The sequence below is a fragment of the Aulonocara stuartgranti genome, assembly GCF_965226115.1.
Source record: "Aulonocara stuartgranti genome assembly, chromosome: 11".
Lineage (NCBI taxonomy): Eukaryota > Metazoa > Chordata > Actinopteri > Cichliformes > Cichlidae > Aulonocara > Aulonocara stuartgranti.
This window is the reverse complement of record NC_138947.1, coordinates 12,808,705-12,822,699: the sequence shown is the minus strand read 5'-3', so window position 1 is coordinate 12,822,699 and position 13,995 is coordinate 12,808,705. Positions and strand designations below refer to the sequence as shown.

At 43.4% G+C, this 13,995-nt stretch overlaps 1 protein-coding gene across 1 annotated transcript; it reads right to left on the bottom strand.

Moving 5' to 3' along the window:
- Positions 1-3,481: 3,481 nt before the first annotated feature.
- Positions 3,482-13,739, bottom strand: efna1b (ephrin-A1b). The gene is made up of 4 exons (XM_082551359.1): positions 13,460-13,739; positions 4,850-5,145; positions 4,570-4,758; positions 3,482-4,427 (listed from the first exon to the last, which is right to left on the bottom strand). The coding sequence occupies exons 1-4, from the start codon at positions 13,555-13,557 to the stop codon at positions 4,306-4,308; spliced, it is 705 nt and encodes a 234-aa protein (XP_082407485.1). The 5' UTR covers positions 13,558-13,739; the 3' UTR covers positions 3,482-4,305.
- Positions 13,740-13,995: the final 256 nt, after the last annotated feature.

Sequence of the window (13,995 nt, the reverse complement as noted above, 5' to 3'; positions counted from 1 at the left end):
AAAATCATCAAGCATTCGTACAGTAGTTATTAAAGGGACGCTGAAGATACGGGTTCTCCAAATGAAAAGATCACACTGGGAGCAATTTGATGTTTTCATTTTTTGTTATATCTCACCTTGTGGAAGTATAACACTAGGCTGATGCACAGAATAGGAAAATAAGGCAAGCTTTTCCACTGCTTCACATAATGCATCAGTCTTTCTTTCCAGTTTCTCCTTTCTGTGAATCACACATTTGTTTTTCACCCTGTATTCCAGTAGCACAGTCAAAAAAGAAAACCCAACTATTAGCCTATGATAAGAAGAAGGAGGAGAAAAAAAGCGTCTCATCATTACATCATTGTTCCAATCCCATATCACATGCTTGTAGCTTGATATCACACAGAACAGTCAGTGTGTGGATCCAGGCAAATATGCTGGATTTTATACTTTCAAAATGAGATGATTTCACTGTTTAAACTGAAAAATTAATTATGCACTCCACTGGGGTGCACCAGTGTTATTTGATTAATTTTATCTCATATGCATCATTTTTCAACTAGTCAGCGTGCTGGGTGTCATTTCATGGGTATTACATCCAAGAATTAAGATTCATATTTAAAAGTTGTGCATTAAAACTTTCACTTATTGTTCGTCTCTCGGGGTAAATTTAATACGAATCATCTAAAGTTTGCTCATTAACTTTTCTTTGACCCTTCTTGCCCAACCACCCCGCCTCGCCCACTCCCCCATCGTCACCTGACTGCTCCCTCCTGTGTACAGCTGTCAGAGCCGAGCTGCTTTGTCACTCTAGACATTTCAAAACTTGACCTTTCTCAGCAGTCTCTGGTGTATAATTTTCACCCTTCTTCTTTAGTCTTTAGCTTTTAGTTTTAGCTTTGCATCTGTTTGACATTTAGTCTTTTCACACATTTTTCTTCACTTGAAGGTCATTGCTATATTGATTTAGAAGAATTTTCTTTTTCTGATTTATGGTTGATCTTTTTGTTATTAAATTGCAATCCCTTTTCTTTTTGTGACAGTGTTTTTTATCGGAGCTGTTCAGACTCCTTCGAGTGTTGTGCCAGTGAAGCTGTTTACGTGTCTGCCTTTATTAAGTGAAAGTTAATGACCTTTTGTATTAGATAAAGCATAAAATAAGAGCTAAAGTTTTGGACAAGAAAGATGGTAAAATACACTCACTGGTCACTTTGGTAAAAAATTGCCTCTTTTCTATTCAGAGCTGCAAAATTCTTCATGGCATAGATTCAACAAGATCCTGGAAATTTGCTCCACTTTGGCATGATAGCATCCCACAATGCTCCATATTTGTTGGCAACACATCCATGATGTGAATGCCCTGTTCCACCACATCCCAGAGGTCGTTTATTGGCTTAACTGTGGAGGCCATTTGAATGCAGTGAGCTCACTGTCATGGTCAAGAAACCAGTGTTAGATCATTTCAGCTTTCTAACATGGTGCATTGTTCTGCTGGAAGCAGCCATCAGAAGATGGGCACACTGTGGTCCCAAAGGAATGGATGTGATCAGCAGTGATACTCTGGAAAGCTCTAGGGAGCCCAAAATATGCCAAGAAATACCCCTCACATCATTACACCTCCACCAGCACCCTGAATCAGTGATACGAGGTGGGATTAATCCATGCTTTCGTCTTGTTTATGCCACATTCTGACTCTACTACCCAAATGTTGTAGCAGAAATTGAGACACATCGGCCCCGGCAATATTTTTCCAGTCTTTTGTCATCCTATTCTGGTGAGAATGTGCAAAGTTTAGCCTCAGTTTCCTGTTCTTAGCTGACAGGAGTGGCACCCTGTGCGGTCTTCTGCTGCTGTAGCCCATCTGCTTCAAGACTTGATGTGTTGTGCAATTAGAGATGCTCTTCTGCATATTGGGTGTAACAAGTGATTATTTGTGTTACTGTTGCCTTCCTGTCTGTCCATTCTTCTCTGACCTCTTGTGCTGCTGTTCAATGGTTTGTTTGGTTTTTTTTTTAATTTTTGGACCTTTGTCTGTGAACCTTATGTGGGAAAATCCCAGTAGATCAGCAGTTTGTGAAATACTCAGACCTGATGCTCAGTTTGAACTTTAGCATGTCACCTTGCCTAAATGTGTTAATGAGTAGTTGTACATGTAAATGTAATTAAGTGCCCAAATGATTTATATTTCAAAAACTTCTTGTCATATGTAGTAAATCACAATTTTAAACTTCAAGTATTGTATTTTAGTAGAATTTTCATTGACTTTACTGCGATACTCAGATTTACTGCACTGGAATAAAACCTTAAAATGATGTTTCTACAGTTTTATGCCATGTTTGTAAAAGCTTGTCCTCGAACTAATCTGAAAGCTCACTTTTGGTTTATGGTATTTGCACAGCTAAAGGAACATTTTTTGTATTATAAAGCATACATTTACTTTTTCACATAATGCCTGACATAATGTTGAACCGAGACATCAAAGCGGTGGAGACTACCATATTTAATCCATCCCATCAGGCACAGTTGAATGATGTCCTGCTTTATCCTACTGTACACATTTGTGGGTGCAGCATTGCACAAGATACCTGAGACTCTGTGATCATCTGCATTGAATTTAAGCTATGACGTTATCACGGAAAAGCAAACAGCTCAGTTCTAATGTTCTGATTTTGAGTGTGTATGTTGTGCGGTTTTACAAGGAACGGTGAGTTTTGACAGTTTTCAGTCAGCTCTGAGGTTTGTTTTCTTCTCATTCCAACATACAGCTGTGTGGACGGATGTTCAGCTTTTCCTCAAAAGGCGATGTTCAGAGAAGAAAAAGAAAGGGCAAAAACAGGGCAAAAAAAGAGTGAAAGAGTATGAGCAAGGAGGTGAGAGTGACACTTTCACACCCAGCTGTCAGTTCGCTTGTGGGCCTCCCTCTCTCTGGGTTCTTGGGTGTTTTTTTTGTCCCCCTCTTAGTCCATGTTTGGTTTTGAGTCTGAAATCTAAGCCCGGGTATGTTGTATCAGAGGAGATGAAAGCAGGAGAGGGCAGAGACGAGAGGCTGGGAAAGACATGGGGGTGGAAATGTGGAGACGGACAGAGGATAGATGGCTCTGCCAAAATATTGTGTCATCCATCCAAATCTCGATGATCTCAGCGGGTTATCAAGATCCAAAATAAGTTATGATAAAAAACAGACAGATCTTTTTCTTCTTTTTGGATTACATCACATTTTTATTTCACTAAAGATTTTTCACATCTTAAAACAGTTTCATATAGTTTTCTGTATGTACAAATGTACATATAAACATTTACAAAATGACACAAGCAAAAAAAAAAAAAAAGACAAAAAAAATGTATTCTGGGAGATACCTTCAGTTTGAGGTTTCAGGAAGTGCGAGTGGGGCAACATCTGCAAACATCAGCCAGTGTACCATGATACAGTCGAAACAATAGAAATGAGTGAATAAGTGCTGAAGATGCTGAGTTTGTCTTTGTTTTGTTCAGTGGCTCTCAACATTGGCTCACAACATCACATGAAACCGTGTAATTGACAGATGAGGACTTAACAAAAACATAAATATCACTGCATCTTTTTTTTTTTAGTATATGCATATCTTTAGGTTCTTGGAATACATTTTTAATCGTGGTTACATGAAAAGATTTCATCAGCATGAGCACCAATAGACATCACTAAAAGCCAGAAATCGGGGCGAGAACCACTGCTGCACCGTTAGAGCATCTGTTTTCTCAGGTTGCGTTACCACTGATAACATGTCAGATAACTTTAGAAATGTGGAGCATTATAACGAGGAGTTGAGTGCAACACAACATGGCAAATATCCTACATTATCCTACATATTGTGGCAGCTGCCGACAACAATACACAATATCAATAGTTTCTCTACATGTAGAGGAAGAAAAAGAGAGTTCACTAATGAAACGCACAGCTGTACCAGTGCTATGAAAATGTGTTGACACGTGACAGTGAGGATAATGTAATCTTGCTGCCGTCGATTTATAACAAAGCATTTGGATCGTTCTGTTTGCGACTTCGTTCATAATGAAAAAACAAAAATGTTCAGCTTAAATGGTCATAAGTGAGAATTTCAATCCTCAAAATAAAGTAAAAAAAAAAAGTCTCTGAGGTCCTCTTTTTTATTTTGGAGCGATCCACGCTCCACATTCACACACACAAAAACCACATCAAGCGCACGCTGAACAACACACACTGTCCATGCTCGTATAAAAAAAGTCTGTATAAAAAGAATCTCTGATCGTTCACGTCCCGGTGACCAGCATCGGGTTAGTAATGTCTCTGTTGTGGAGCTTTCACTGCCTTTAGTGTAGCATCAGGGCTAATAAGACTGGGATCAGGGCAAAAAGAAGTGAACGAGAGATCAGCTGTGCTGCAGAGTTGCCGACACTCCTCTGGACATTTGGCTCCATCGCAGCAGGGTCATCTGAGAGAAGAGATGGGAAGGACCGTTAGGACAGGATTTCATCACTCAGGGATGGTAAACACACCCAGCTGAGCTGGTCTTAGTCACAGCACCGCTGTGATTATTTTCTATGTCTGGAATCTATTTTTTAAAGAATGCTCACCTGCTGGGAGACGGTTAGAGGGGTTGTGAACTCCTCCTGTAGCAAGGAAATTCACTTTTTCTCCTTCCAAGATTTTTTCTGTTTCACGTGCTTTGGATTTGTCATAGTGATTCTTTCCAGAGCCTTTATGTCCAACTACATCCACTCTCAGCCGCAGACAGTCTTTCCCATGGTGATGCATTGGCTTTGCTGACAAAGTGAGACAGAGGGAAAAGTTTAACACAAGGAACCTTCCTCTAACCACAGAAGACTGAGCAGAAATATCATTAAAGATACTTACAGATATAATAATAGCTCTCTCCCTGACGGAACTCCTTTCCCAGGGTGAAGGGGGTGAAGCGTTGAAACTTCTCCGAGAATTTTTCGGGAGCATGAGGAGCGAAGGGCCGCGAGCACTCCCAGCGGAGCTGATCGAAGGAGTGAGGCTTGCACACCTCGTAGTCCTCTCTCTCCACCATGTACAGCACATAACGCTCAGCTGCATGCGACGGCACCTCGTCGTGGGTGTAGTGAGGGCAGATGATGTCCAGATAGTCATTGATGCGCACTTCCACCGTATACTCATTCCACTGAAAGCTACAGGGGAGACAGAAAGAGACACGAGGTTACTGACAAATGTCCTCACCCAGTTTTCCAAAATGAGTAACAGAGGCGGATCTCATCTGTTGTTTTCGACACACACCCAGCAGAGCAGATAATACGCTGGATGTGTTCTGGATATTGATGAGGACTAGTTAAACACAGACACGTGCGGCAACTGAAAAGAGTCTTAGAGACATGAATAACACAAATAAACAGACAGGTAAAGCTGGGTGATGCCGTGTGAGGATGTGTTTTTCTGTGTGCTTGTGCAAACCTGTCTGAGCAACAGAATTAGAAAGAGGCTGATCAGGCTGGACTTGTTCAATTTGTTTTGGGGCGAGAAAACACACCCAGAATCGTACACAGCCCATCCCACCATCCCACACACTTGCACACCTTCTCTTTCTCTCTCTTCCCTTTGGGTGAGATGCACTTGCTTGAAACTAAATTACACATGACAGCTCAGCTCCAACAATCTTTTGGGGAGTTTTTTCTTCCCACTTTCTCTTTCGGTCCACTTTCCTCTCGGTACAGCTCACTGAGTCTTTCTGTCAAGTGTTTTTAAGCTCTTCTCTGGTTTCTGTCTCATTAATTTCTTCACCTGAATGTTTGTCCATCTGTGGCGGAGCTCCTGCCGTGACTTTTCTGGCTAATTTGCCGCCTCTATCTCTATCTTCTTTTTCTCTGATTTCCTCAAAGACACAGAGAGACTAGGTGGGGAGCCAGACTATCTCACTCTTTTTCTTTCCCTTTTCATCTTTACCCTTCATTTAGTTTTGTGGCTTCTTTTAAGCCTCCCCAGCTCCTTTTTGTGCTCACTTCCTATGCTTGTTTCGCCCCGGGAGTCCTAATGAAGTATGGAGAGGCGGTAGAAAAATAAGTATATTTCCTGTAAAGTCTCACTGCACATTAAGTGGTGACGATGTTCAGCGAGGATATAGGGAAAAAAAAAAAAAAAAAAAAAAAAAAAAAAAGCTTCACTGTAGTAAAACTCTTACTATTTGTTAAAAAATAAGCTACTAATCCATTAGGACCAGATTTATCGGCGCAAAGGGGAAAGAGATTTTAATGAACTCCAACCTTTCAGTTTCATCATGCGTGCGAAGTGCAGCTGGCCTGTGCACAAATCTCGCCATCAACCAGGAGGTGAAGAAAGACTGATATTTGCACATTACTTCCATGACATCCTCAGGGATAAAAGCTCTAATCCGCAAATTCAATCTGTGCTTATGAGCAACTGCTTGTGGACGCTTGCGTCTCACATGTTGCGCGGAGTGAGAGTGACAAGAAAACAACCCCTGTTTATGTGCGTGTCCTGTCATCAAAGCGAGACGCGGTGCCTCTGAGACCCTCCCCCTTCTTCCCCTCCCGTTGTTGTGGCTCCCGTCAGGACACCCCTGACCAAGTCACAGACACCCTGGCTCCAAAATGAGGGCCTCTAACCCCTTCTTCCTGCCTCTGTGTGTGCGTAACTGTTTGTGTGCCTTGTGTGCGTGTGTGTATGGGTTAGTGCTGACCTACCTGTCAAAACACGCTTTGTTAGCTGAGCACAGCTCTATACTTGTTTTCCAGGGCTAATAAGCTGATCACTACCCTGAGCTTTCTCTCTGAAAAGGCCCTTTGTAAGTGTGTACACTTCTGTGCAGGTGTGTACGCCTTTGTTTGTGTGTTTATCTGTGTCTTGGGTCTACAAGGGCAAGTGCTTTACTGAAATGAAAAGACACATCTGTAGCAGCCTAATTAGCCAAATAAGCCGTGCCTCTCATGTTGCTCCTCTCTACTGTTTTCTTCAGTCAAACCAGTAATAACAGGGTTGGGTAAAACAAGACATTTGGAGGTCTCTAGTGGTTCCCTCTGAAGTAACGAGTAGTTTTAAATTGTATAGGATACACCTTTTTCCCCACAGTGTGTCCTTGTTAGCGGTCTGGCCGACCTCCATGTGAAAACGGGCTTGTCAAAAGCCAACAAAACAGATAGATTGTGTTGCTAATTTCATTCACGGCTCATGCTTTTAAGAAAACTCTCCTTTTATTCTTCTCTTCACCTCCTCACTTCCCCTCCTCCTCGCCACCATTGGTCTGGCTAATTAAAAGCTGTTAGGGGTCTGGGGCCAATGTGTTCTCCTGAAAAGGAGGGGAGGAGGAATGAATGGGATGTAATTATACCCTTTCCCTCCCCAAAGACAGAATGCCTGAAGGCTACACGGCCCCTTCAACCCCTTCTACCTTAACCCCTATGGAGCTTTCACTACCCTGGCTGCTGTTTACGTGTCTAATGTGTGTCCCAGTGGCTGATTTTGGTGGTTTAATAAAACCTTCTCACACTTCTGTATTATTTTAATTTCAATTAATGCTTTTTTTTTTCTTTAAATCTCCACCTATTCGTGCCCACTGAATTCGCTCCGTCTTCAACTCCACCACCCTCTTTACGTCTTCATTCATCAAAGCTCTGCACTCTAGCATCTCCCCGCGTCTACACTAGCCTCTGACTGGCAGTTCTCGGGAGAGTGAGAGTCGCGTTAATGTGATAACTATGTCCTCTATGAGACGGAGAGCCAGGTGTGTGAGCTGTCGCAAACCTACTTTCCACATTGCATCTTCTTCTTCCCGCCTATTGCTTTGTGTGTCTGTGTTTTCAAGGGAGAGGGATTCTCTGAAGACCCCTTATCCAGGGCGTCTCATGCCCCGGGCTTATGAGCACATCTGTTTATCAAGGTCTGTTGGAGCCTCTTGTGCGTGTGTGTGTTTGTGTGTGTGTGCGTTTTCCTGCATGAGACTGAGGTATGGGTAAACAGCAAAGGTTGAAGGTGGCTCTAGTCTTCCTTTTCTGCAGGTCATTCCTCAATACAAAGTTACTCTGATTGCGGTGCATGTGTCGTGAAGGTACAAAACAGAATAGTTATTACTGCTCCTTACTGCAGGTGACTTTTGCAACACTTCTAGTCACTAAAGCTTTGAAGTTTTGCAATTGTCTTTGCTCTGCTGTTGGCTCCCCCCCCCCCTTCCTGTCTCCCTTCTACAGCCCTTCCCACCATTTGTCCCCCTGAGCTCGCTCTGGGCTCGCTCAAACTACTGACACAAGGAGTCTGTCTTTCACTGTCCGTCTGGGGAAAGTCGCAAACTGGCAGCCAGGTCAAAAGGTTACAGTTCAGGGTCGCCACTTCTCACCCGCACTAGCATCCGAGTCAGCACCGAAGATATATGTTTCACACACACAAAAACAGAGTCACGAAGAGAGTCTGCACGTCTGAAACATCAAACACACGCACCACTCCCCCCTCTTCTTCCATTTGCTCCTCAGGTAATCAGTAGTAAGTGTACACACACACACAGGAATGTCACAGCAGAGGGGGCGAGGGGGGGTGGGGGCTGCAGTTCGGATAGTTTACAGTGTTCTCACAAGGCGCGCTCATCAAATTTCCAGCCCCACTCTTACACACTTTTACTTTGAGGTGTACACTTAATATCCGATTAATTTGCTGTGGTATGACAGATTCACACCTCCTTTCACACGGGCGTGAGGAGCTGTCAGTGGTTCTAATGGGTTTAGCTGCTCACTAGTGGGCAGCTCCATTAGAGCCAATCTAATATAAAATGAAAAGTCTTCCTATATTACTGCAGCTTCCTGTGTAATCTACTCCCTTCTTTCTATATCTCATTGTATTACAATAAAAACAAAAACCACGGGGGATTTCTTTCCCCACTATGTGCAAATACAACCTGATGTCGATAAAATGATTACATTTTAAGCAGTTTCAAGAAATGTGTGTTCATATATGAAGCAATCCTTTTGCAGGATGAGAGCCTTTAAAACTGTCAACAATGGCCTTTCTCACTTATTCACTTCTAAACTTCTTCCCTCCCTTCATCCATCACTGTCCGGCCTCTCCTCCCTCCGTCTGCCTCTCTTTTATTCTTGCAAATTTAGCCCCCACCCCCACCCTCCATCTTCTATTTGTCCTGTCTCTTAATGCTGACATAATATACCAGAGCTCTTCATCCAGGCTAATTTCTCAACACAAATCCCTTTCACCCTTCTCTCACCCTGCGCCCAGGCCTCTTTCCCGCCTCCTTTTTCTCTTTTCACCGGTCCCCTCCTTTTGGTAGCCTCCTATTCTGTCTGTGATGAATAGAAAGAGGCCAAATGGTATCATGCTTGGTTTAATATGCTGGAGGTCATGTAGAGTTAATCTGTTGGCCCGTTTAGCTGAGGGAGAGAGGGCACAAGTTCACTAACTTCTAAGAATTTACATCAAATATTTAACTTTTTTTAATTAAAAAAAAAATGAAATAAGTTTTAACTGATGCAAAATAAACCATCTGCAAGAACATGAGCTGAAGTATATCTGCTGGTGAGTCAGCCTTAGGGGGGGCGCTAGTGAGCTTCAAGTGGGCAGCACTGGTCACGGTATGTCTGAAATTCTATGAATGAGCAGTGTACACATACGCGTGCTTGCCCATGCTTAGGACGATAACACCGGGCGAAAACAGGCCTCTCTAATGTTAGCAGAACGGGAGCTGATAGGTGCTTCGTTCTCCTCTGATGGAAAACTACTGGGGCAAAAACAGAGGAAGGTCTGTGAGGATGAGGGGGGACTGGTAGAGAAAGGGGAGGGGGGAAGGAAATCTGGACTACAGATAAGGAGCAGAGAGGAAGAGCAGAGAGTAAAACAGATGAGTCTGCAGACGTGATGCAAAAAAAAAGCCCGAAAACAAACCTAAGAAACAATATATACTGTTGTTGTAAACTATGGTAACTAAATCACCCCAGGTGCTTCGGTGCTATCATGTGTGACACACATTAGGTAAGAGGACAGTTATATCAGCAGGGAATAGGCACAAAGCCTCCTGATAACGATGGGGCAAGAATCATGTAAAGCTAAACTGAGATATTGCTGGAAACTGATTGTTCTGATGGATCCCATCTGGGAGATTATTGTGGGAATGATGCAATGTGACAAATAAAGGTTTTAAGTAATTTACATACATTCTAACAATTACCCACTAATACACACACACACACACACACACACACACAAAAACAGAAAAACAGAGAAGCGTTACATCACAGGATCCCAGGGGCATATACATAGAATGAATATTCCAGGATGATGGTTTTGTGTCGGGTGTTCTGGGTCAGATGGTCAGATTACAAGCTGTCTGTACTCGATGTTAGTGTGTGTGCGTATGTGTGTGTTCCCATTCTGGTGAGATTACAGCCCAACAACCAGACACGACAGAGAGCGAAAGAGAGGGAGAAGGGTGATGAGAGGAGGGGGGCGAAGTGTGTAATAGTTGGGATTTAAAAGGAGGTGGGAGTACATTGACCCCGTTCACCTAAAACTGCAGGCAACGTGTACATGTACAGGCAGGCCTGGCTGCATCAATAACAGTGAAGGCAGGCTGAGCCAGACACAGGCTGAGATAAACAGAATATAACATTACACCAAACTCCTGATAAAGATATTTGCACAGATAGCAGAGGCATGGGACACAAACCCATGCCACTGGAGATGGATGAAGGCAGCCAAACAACTCAGATATGAAAGATTAAAAGGATGCAGCGGAGTAGTGTGTCGCTATCGTCCATATTTGGATTTAAAAATGAGGCGATCTCGAATGTGCTTGAATCAGTAAGTAGAGAGAAAAGGAGGGCTTGAGGCTAGCGGCCAGTCTGGGAGAAGACCCAACTGTTAAAAGAGAGGAGTAGGAGTGGAAAGATGGAGAAGAGGAACAGACAGGTACAAGGCAGAGAAACACACAGACACACACTCATGCACAGCTGACAGAGTTGAGTATAGTAACAGCGGGGTGGAATGCTGGCTGTGGCTAATATTAACAGCGAAGTCGTCCCCCTTATGCCCCCCAGTGTGTGGAAGTGCGAGTCACACATTTATCACGTCTCGGTGAGGCTGCTTACGGTAACCGGTCACTCCCTGTTTTGCTCTGACGCCGAGACATGTGAACTCCGAAGACCCAGAAACAATCCGTGAACTGTCAGTTCACAACAAAAACATAATTGCTTCCTGTTAAAAGCCAGGAAGTTAAATCTCTCCCTCTTTCTCTCTCACACACACACACACACACACACACACACACACACACACACACACACACACACACACACACACACACACACACTAATAAAGCTGACACAGGTAGAGACAAGTAGCGTAAAAACAAGACCAGACCAGACTGTGAAAAACATGCCTCGCCACCTTTCGTGTAAGAAAACGATACACAAACAAAAACACTGGATCAAGTCCCTAAAAAGACTTGAAGTGAAGGATTAAGCAATAATCATTAAGTCACGCTTACACATGAGTACACATACAGATTGTATTAAGAGGCAAACACGCACACCTAAGGTGTTACTGGTTTCTTCATATCTCTATATGAGTGGGCAGGCTACTGCCATCTGGTCACTGTCCTCCACCTAAGACAGATCACTGCTGCTCACAATCCTACCAAGAATCAATTAGCATCAATTATCCACGGCCCACTTCCACCAAAGGTCGCTGATGGGTCTACTTAATCCTCTGAACAGGTGACTGATAGATCACTGGGGACAGTAGTAGGCAGGTGGGCTTTTAGTCGGGCAGGAAATCACAGGACTGCGAGACGATGGAAGAGCGAAGAGAAGAAGGAGGAGGAGTGAGAGTGAATTGGGGGATGGTGATGTAGAGCCGAGGGGATGATGGACTGAGGGGCTAATAGAAATCAGACTGTAAAATATGAGAAAAATAAAAATAAGTGGAATGGGGGTTTAGTTCCACTCCCTGTGAAAATGTGTTTTAGAGACAGACAATAAGCAAGCGAAAGTGTGCCAGAGTAGAAGCAGAATATATCCACAAGTGTCTCTGATCCATTAACTGTTCTATGAAGCTTATCTCTGCCCGTTTGTCTGTCTTTGTCAGAGTCTATGTTTAGCCATGTGGCGCATTTGGGATTAGTGTTATATTGTGATTTTTCTTCTAGTTATGCAACTCCCTTTCTGGAGCAAAAATAGTGCAGAGTTGGATTAAAAACAGCAGACATAAGATCTGACTTTGTATTAGACCACCCTAATCTCTCTTGCTCTCTCTCTCTCTCTGCCTCCTTTCCCCCTCCAGCCTTTCTTATTTGAAGTAAGCCTCTGAGATCCAGTTTCTGTCCTTTATGTTGAACTGACTGGAAGACTCTGGTTACAAGTTTCCTTCTGTGAAGTTACCTTTACCTCCTGTCCCACCTGAACATGACTCCCTCCCTGGTTTGTAGTGACTCAGGTGTATAACTCAGGTGGGTCAAACCTGGTCTGTTGACTCACACACGGACTAACTTATGACACTAACAGTCCTCGTGACGACAGGACTTTTCCATTAGACTTCTTATCCAATTATCGGGACAATTGTTTTCCATGCTGCAGGGCTCTTTTTAGCCCCGCGTCTATTAACAATGTTAAAGGGCAATTAGAAATGTAAGCTAATCTGACTAAAAAGCCATAATGGCTTTTGCCCTTGTTTCTTCTCTGTGGTGGATTTTAATCGACCTATCTCGGCAGCAGAACCTCGCAGAGCGTCCTTCTGTTTCAGCTCGGTTTTAAAATAATACCGTCTTTCAAACGTCGGGATCACCCGCTCCACGCTAAAAGCTCAATAAATCGCGCTGCGATATGTCAGGCCCGATCGATCCCGCTGAGTGGTCGGATACCATTACATTTCTGACCTCAAAACAAACTAATCAGCAATATGCGCCCCTCTCTGTGTGACTCACCATCTCTCCTCTCCAATGAAAAACCTCTTTAAATTGCCTGATGCCGTATCTTTGTAAATATATTAGGGAATTAACTCGTTTTTATTGCTTAATAGAGTCATCTTTCCATGACACGCACAGTGCACACAGGTGCAAACCCTGCAGACAGCACTGGCCAAGTTCATACTCGTCGGTCTATTTTTTACTATTAGAGTATGTCTGTGTCTATGCGTTGCGGTTAAATATAGTGACGAATCTGTCCAGGCACTTGCTCACAGTCTTCTGCTTTTACATCCATCTGCTGCTGGGTGCTGTAGCACTCTAAAGCCACGGCTATAAAGTCACAGAGATCTTTAATTGACATATGAAGAAAGCATGGCAAGTCCGCGGATGCGAGTATGTAGGATAAGACTTTACATGTGTCAAACTTAAGAAAGTAGGATGTTACCGTCATTCCCCTCTGGACAAACTGGGAAACACCAGACAGTATGATTGACCCAGTACACCACTCACTTGGCTTCCCATGCTGCACTGAACATCCCCTATAACACTACACCAAAGCACAGATCAGCACTTACTTTGCGTTCGAGCTGTTCCAGTAGACGCTGTGTCTTTCCGCGGAGGCAAACCAAGAACCGATGGTCAGCACCAAACACAGCAGACACACCACATCCATAGCTTCTCTTCTCCGAAAGGAACAATGAACACCTTTAAAGCGGTAACTGACGTTTAAAGGACTTCACTTATGGAAGATGTTAATGCGCGCACGGAAACCAACTGAGGATTTTACGCGCTGTGTGTAGTAAGTAGTGCAAAGTAACGCTTCTCACTACACGCTGTTGTAGGTCTTGACTGTATCACAGAAGCGCAACTCTATTTTGTATTGCAGAAGCTCCGCCCCGTCGTGGTGTCACCAGTGAAGTCCCCGCCCCACTGGAGACGCGCTCTCCAGCTGCTCACGAAAACAACAGCCCGGCCCTACTCGTAGTAAACTGATAACTTTATAGAAACGAAAGTAAATATAAAAATTGTTTTTGCTTTGTTTAAGAAAATATGGTAGAAAACGCTACAGTACGGTGTTTCAAGTGTTGGCAGATCATAATTACCTCTACCT